The 7343-nt window shown below is 40.8% G+C and overlaps 1 protein-coding gene across 1 annotated transcript; it reads left to right on the top strand.

The window, feature by feature from the left end:
• The first annotated feature begins 832 nt into the window (after positions 1-832).
• On the top strand, positions 833-6270 carry LOC111868172 (cytochrome P450 6a2). Its single transcript, XM_023858602.2, has 3 exons — positions 833-962; positions 2009-2965; positions 6020-6270. The coding sequence occupies exons 2-3, from the start codon at positions 2035-2037 to the stop codon at positions 6268-6270; spliced, it is 1182 nt and encodes a 393-aa protein (XP_023714370.2). The 5' UTR covers positions 833-962; positions 2009-2034.
• Positions 6271-7343: the final 1073 nt, after the last annotated feature.

Raw genomic sequence — 7343 nt, 5'->3', positions numbered from 1 at the left:
CTCCATGTAACTCTCTTATCGAAGATTATACCTAGATCTAAAAGTATGTGATGATGGTAAATTGTTACAATTAATTGTAATTATACTTAGATATTTTGCACTATTTACAAATGGAATATTTCGTCCATTAAGAGTAAGACAAGACTCAGGCGGTCGATACCCACGAGAGAAGTAGACCTCCCGAGTCTTATCTTCATTAATTTTTATATTCTAGTGCTCACATCAGGTCTCCATTGAGCTGAGACCGCCCTGGAATTTTCTATCAATGAAACCCTCCTTGCGATCTGTCGCATACAAACAAGTGTCGTCCGCAAAGAGGGCCAGATGAACACCATGAGTTTGAGGGGCATCATTTATAAACAAATTGAAAAGAGTAGGGGAAAGGACAGAACCTTGTGGCACCCCTGCTTGCATTTCACTTGGCGTTGATATTTCGCCTTCATCCGAGACCCTGAATTTACGTTTAGAAAGAAAGGGCCCAATCAGTTTGACCAAACTGTTTGAGAATTCCAATTTTCATAACATATACAGCAATCCTGAGTGGCACGTGGTATCAAATGCTTTTTCGATGTCCAAGAACACCGCAGCCGTAGACATTTTATTGTTGAAATTAAGGGTCACCTGGTCCGCCAGTCTCATACATTTCAATGTCGCGCTGTGACGTGCACGAAACCCAAACTAACTTGCGTTGAGCAGGCCTTTTTCTTCAATAAGTTTACAGAGGAAATTCAAAATTGCTTTTCGAACAATTTTCCTGTCGTGGACAGGAGGCTGATCGGACGTAAATTTTGAGGGAATTTCTGATCTTTACCAGGTTTGGGTAAACTTATTACTTTTGCTTCCTTCCAGGTACTTGGAAAATGCGAAAGCCGAAAACAATGATTAAATAAACGTGTTAGATGAACCAGTGGTCGCCTTGGAAGACGCCTGAGGCATTCATTGGGATGCCGTCAATTCCGCAGGCCAGTTTTAGTTTCAGAGATTTTATTAATTTCTGTACGTCACATGTCTGATCCTTTGAGGGGGGGTTATCGTCTACGGTTTCCAGCAGAGCTTGTACTCTAGCCTCCACCCTCCGTTCATGGTTATCGTCGCACAGATCATGCGGGGTGAACTGAATTTCCAAACAGTCTTCAATTGCGTTGGCTTTGGGGAAACAAATATTGGAAAGATAAATGTCTCACGCAGGAGAGCGAGTGTACAAGCTGAAGCTTATTGTTGTTTAGTTATAGTATAGATTAATGGCGGTATCTTAAATTATTATTCTGGTAACCTGAAAATATTCTTTAATCCCTTCCTGAATTCATATTACGGATGATAAGTACCTCTCCCCTTCAGTTAGCCAGGTATTAATGATAAAATTGACCGCCTCTATGGTCCAGTGGTCAGAGTTTTAGGCTACAGATCTAGAGGTCTCGGGTTCGAGTCACGGAGCTACCAGATTTTCTGAGAATTAGTGGGTCTAAAACGGGGTCCACAGCGTCTTAAGGATAATTGAGGAGCTATTTCAAGGAAATAGCGGCTCCGATCTAGAAACCCAAAATTAACTGCCTCGGGGATTCGTTGCACTGACCACGCGACACTCTCTATCCGCTAAAGTTGGCACTAACTTCGCCGAAAAGCGGCGGTCGCTTGGTTGGTATACTTCGCTTGCAGACTAAAGCCACAAAAATTTTTAATGGTAAAATTAATATTAAATAGAACCGAATAATTGTAAAAAAAAAATCTGTTCTTTTAATACATAGGATTATTTAGTTAGCTGAATATGAGTACCGTGTCATTACATTAAACGCTGAGACAATCACGTAATGCGTCGGCACTTATAAAATTGATCGGTCTTAATTCTTACCATATCTGTATGTTTTTGCTTTAATTTGCACGAGGGAAATGACCATTTGACCAGCCTTTATATTCATAATTTTCTCCCATAAGAATGATAATATCGCTTTAATCATTGCGATCTTAAAATAATTCACGAAAATTAATTTATTTGGTTCTTTTCCTACAGGCCTAATTTGCAGTATACATCCACACATGGGATTGCTATTTGGAACCGCTCTTCTGGATGTGGGGGCTCTGGTAGCCTGTCTCATCGCAGCTTTGTATGTCTACTTCAAGATGTCGATTTCCTATTGGAAAGAAAGGAATGCCCCTTTTATCAATCCAACTTTCCCCTTTGGAAATATTAGAGATCTAATGTTGTTGAGTAAACCTATAGGACATTCGTTCGCAGAAATTTACAGAAAGCTCGACGGTGAGAAATATGGAGGATTTTACACGTTCGCGAAACCTGGATTCATTTTCCGTGACCCAGAGATTATAAAATCTGTTCTCGTTAAGGATTTCTCCAGTTTCCAAGATCGCGGCTTCTTCATAGATGAAGAATTTGAACCACTTCTTGGAAACTTGTTCTTTCTCCGTGGGGACAAGTGGAGAAATCTTCGCGTTAAACTGACACCAACTTTCACTTCTGGTAAAATGAAGATGATGTTTCAAACTTTGGTTGATTGTGGGCACGAACTTGGAACCATTCTAGAAGAAACCGCTAATAAAGGAGAGATTATTGAAATCAAAGATATCTTGGCTAGGTACACCACGGACATAATATCGTCATGTGCATTTGGAATCCAATGTAATTGTCTTGAGAATCCAGACGCTGAGTTTCGTCAATGGGGAAGGAAAATATTCAAATCATCGGCCCTGTCTATGATAATTCTATCTCTCAGTGCACTTGCTCCATCTTTGGTGGCTTTCTTAAAACTGAGAAGCATAGATCCAGACGTCTCAAATTTTTTTCGAAGAATGGTTAAGGACACAGTGAACTTTAGGGAAAATAATAACTTCCAAAGGAATGATTTCATGCAACTACTTATCCAGATCAAGAATAAGGGCAAAGTAGACGAAGACAATAAAAGTTTTGAAGAGAATGATAATGGAACCATAGAGAACAAAGCTGGTGAGGATGGTATGTATTTTATGTGTGTTGCATGTAGATTTATACAGTACATTCCTCTATACTCCACCCGGGACTGCAGCTCGATTAGAGAACTGGCTTCTTCAACCAAAGAAGCCCACTCATTCCTCTCTGCATATAGTTATTGAAGTTCCTCCTTCCTTCATAGTTCTTACTATTATTTCAGCTCATTAATTACAACTTCCTACAACCATCTCAAATGGAGTTATTTAATAACAAAAATTATCATTTTTCCATAATAAGGTCCCGTTAAACGGGAGGAATTAAGTAATATCGAAACGATTTATATAATTAACTACAGCAGTATTGAATTTAAGTTGAAAAAATATCTGACTTTATTCTTTCATTTATATGGATTTTAAGAGTATGTGCAATTATTTATTAAATCAAGAGTTGGAGGTGGGAGGTTTATCTTATTATAAATATCTGTGACGTTTACAACTTGAATGACCATTTTATAGGAAGTCTAGTACATATATTGGTCAGAGCACTCAAGAAACTGAAAACATATTTTGCCTTGGACACCACTTCTTATTTTTCCCCTATCCATTTACTGAATTCGTACCTAAAACGTTAAACGTTTGATAGAGAATGCTAATCGCGTATGTCCCGTTGTTTGCCATCAAAGGGGTGAATATTTCGACCAGAGAAAATGTTTATTAATTTCTTTCAGTTCTCAGAATAAAATAAACTGTAATTTTCTGAAAGAAGAAAGCAAGAATATTTAACCAGGCCCCAATTATGTGTTGTACTTCCTTTGAAGTAAGATCTTCACACACGATGAAACGAAATTGGTGCCCGAGTTGTCCATAGTGTGAGTCCGTCTTAAAAATCAAGTCGAAATCGTTAAACACTGTGTTCTGAGGCGCACAGTTTCCCAGATACACTTCAACGTCAACTGAAAATATGGAGCCAAGACCGCAGAAGAGATCACGAGATATCGTCTCTGTGGTCTGGTGGTCAGAGTTCCTGCCTACAGATCCAGAAGTCCCGGATTCCAATCCCGGCGCTACCAGATTTCCTGAGAAGTAGTGGGTCTCGAACGGGATTCATTCAACCTTGTGAGTATAATTGAAGAGCTCTAATAGCATAAATAGTAGCTCCGGTCTAGAAAAGCGAGATTAACGGCCATGGGAATCCGTTACGCTGACCCAGTGACATCCTATCTGCAAAAGTTGGCACTAACTTCGTCAACAAGCGGCGGTCGCTCGGTTGGTATAGTTCGCTTGCGAACTACAGGCCACAGATTTTATTGTTTTTGTTTTGATATCGCATTAAAATTTGCACTATACAAGCTGAGCGTAATGGATGTACAGCATGAAGAAAAATTTAATTCATGCCACTACTCATGGAGGGCAATATTTCTAAGGGCTAAGAAAATCAATGCACTGCAAATTTATTCTGTTATAGAAATGTCTGTCGACAAACGAAGTTTAATTTACGCCTGAAAGTGTGATCAATGTCCACAAGATTCTGGAAGCCAAGGGAATATTGTCATGGGTCAGTATCTCCGATCTGGAAAACTCGCTGCCCAACAATATCGCGAAACCTCTGGAAATTATTTTGAAGTTATGCCTGAAGTTACGAGGGAGACAATTTGATTTTAGAAAGAGGGACTTCATCTCGCTCACTACGGAGACATCATCGGCGATGGCTGAACGTGACTCATCAAGGAAAATGGATTGCACGTCGATGACTATCTCCATGGCCTCCTCGATCACCGAATGTAATTCTAATAAGATTTGAAGAAAGTCGTCTTCTGGGATCTGGCGCCGTGTATTCTTGGTTTTAATCAATGTTTAGGAGGAACATATCGCCCCCATCTTCAGGGCAGTTAAAATGCGTTGCAAATACAGAGAGCAGTAGCTGCAATGATTGGGAAGTGAAAAGCGCTAGTTGAAAGAACATCAACGGCGTTTACGCCTGGAACATCCGGACAAGTCAGGCGTAGCTGAACACAGCATCGAGCTAGACCATCGTACCCAGTTTCACAAAACCGACATACTCGCCTGTAAGAGCCGTTACCTGGATCGCATCATCATGGAGGCCATTGAGATCGAGCTCCATCCGAACAACATGAACAAGAACACAGGGTTTTATCTCAACAAATCATGGAAAACTCTCATCTCTTCCCTCAAGAGAACTCCACAAAGCCACCCGTTCTTCTTCATGTCATTGACGTCAGTAGCTTGTCCCCAGTTCATGTCGTTGACGTCAATAGCCTGTCCCCAGCCAACCGGCTCTCCTTGTTTAACCGCCACCTTCGTGCCATTGACCTCCAAGTTGCCTGGATTCACTGGCCGGTTCTCCCCCCCCCTTTCTCCCCCCCAACCATAAATATGGCCTTAATCGCTGTTCACTCTTCCCATTGGTCCCCTCTCCCAAACCCCCCCCTGCCCACTTCATATATAAACTAGCGCTTTTCACTTTCCAATCATTGCAGCTACTGATCTCTGTAATTGTAACGCAATTCAACTGCCCTGAAGATGGAGGCGATATGTTCCTCCGAAACTTCGGTTAAACCCAAGAATACACGACGCCAGATTCCAGAAGACGACTTTCTTCATAGTCATCGCTGTGAAAACCTCAAAACTTACATCTAATAAGATTTGTTTCCGTGGAAATACTTGAAGGAGCACATTTATGCAGACAATACGCGGCCAAATATGGAAATATTTCAAGAAGCTGTCACAATGTTCGATGTCAGTAGGATAAGGAACACTGCTATTTTCCGTGAGACTGACAAACGCCGACACCTCTTTTATGTACGAGGCATGCATGTTCTACCCTCCGCCATTTTACGGTGAAGCGTTTTTCGAAAATTAAATGTCTCAGGACATATTGTACAATATTTTGACTTCATTCTGAAAGGAATAACATTATAGAGAGCTCGTGTGCCAATTTATCTTTAGTTTCTGTTACCCATGTCATTTTCATCTGATGAATTTTCTTACTTTGAACTATAGTATATTCTGCGACAACTTGTCTTGATATGTGTGAAACTTCGATTTATGCATATCATGCAATCAGCCGTTCTCCTTGTAGGTCTATCAATCGATTCTCTGGCTGCTCAGGCCTTCGTATTCTTTCTTGCGGGTTTCGAGACTTCGTCAACCACCACGACGTTCTGTATGTACGAGCTATCATTGCACCAGGATATACAGGAACGTCTCCGGGAAGAGATCGATGTTGTGCTGAAGAAACATGAAGGCAAGATTACGTATGAAGCCATCCAAGAAATGGAGTATCTGGATAAAGTTGTCTCAGGTAAGGTTTACTCTTGCAAGAATGTTTAAATAAAATAATGGGGGTAAGGAATCCCTGTAACAGCCGTGGAGCCTCAAGTTTCTGGTAGAACCCATGTCGACCCCAGGGCCATATTGCGGCTGAAGGATTAGGTAAATTGAAAAATCCACATCATTGGGATTCGATTCCTCGACTTTCCGGCTTGTAGCATAGTTAAAACAAACATTGTGGATATAATTTATCAATATCGCTATAATCCTCCATGGCTGTGGCCCCTTCCACGTACACACTTTCGAGTATAATCTGAAGGGTGTCACTAATACACATCATTCTGTCATTACTTACTTACTTACTCATGGATCTAAGCCCTTCTGGAGGAACCGCCAATTCTGCAGCTACTCAAGAATTTCCCAGCATTTTATGGAACCCGAAGGTTCATTACCGTGTTCACAAGAGCCCTCCACCGGTCCCTATCCTGAGCCAAATCAATCCAATCCATACCATGCCATCCTATCTCTCTAAGATTAATTTTATATTTTCCAAAACACACGCTTTGGTCTTCCCAGTGGTCTATTTCCTTCTGGCTTTGCCACCAATATCCTATTCGCGTTCTTCGCCTCCCTCATTCGTGTTAAATGCCCTACCCACCACATCCTCCGTAACTTGATCAATCTAATTATACTTGGAGAATAGTACAAATTATGAAGCTCCTCATTTTGCAGTTTTCTCCAATCTCCTGTCACTTTATCTCTCTTCGGTCCACATATTCTCCTCAACACCCTGTTCTCAAACACTCCCAGTCTATGTTCCTTCCTTAATATCACAGACCAAGATTCACACCCATACAGAACAAGAGGCAAGATTATACTTTTGTATTTTACAATTTTGTGTTTTTGGACAACAGATAAGAAGACAAAAGGTTCTGAACTGAATGGCAGTAAGCATTACCCGAGTGCAATCTCCTCTTAATTTCCTCCTGATTCAGGTTTCGATCTGTTATCGCTGTTCCCAAACTTCTGAACTCTGCCACATTTTCACAACATCTGTTTCTTATCTTTATGTCATGATTTTCCCCTGCATTTTGGTGACAAGACAGCAACTATACTTAGTTTACTCTGTGTTG

This window comes from Cryptotermes secundus, unplaced genomic scaffold, assembly GCF_002891405.2.
Source record: "Cryptotermes secundus unplaced genomic scaffold, Csec_1.0 scaffold9508, whole genome shotgun sequence".
In the NCBI taxonomy this organism is placed as follows: Eukaryota; Metazoa; Arthropoda; class Insecta; order Blattodea; family Kalotermitidae; genus Cryptotermes; species Cryptotermes secundus.
This window is presented reverse-complemented; position numbering and strand designations above follow the sequence as displayed.

What these genes read in the sequence shown, in the direction of transcription:
- LOC111868172 (XM_023858602.2), top strand. Translation starts at nt 2,035, where the DNA reads ATGGGATTGCTATTTGGAACCGCTCTTCTGGATGTGGGGGCTCTGGTA. An exon ending in GAACAAAGCTGGTGAGGATG is followed by an intron (nt 2,966 to 6,019) that starts GTATGTATTTTA and finishes TTCTCCTTGTAG; the next exon opens with GTCTATCAATCGATTCTCTG.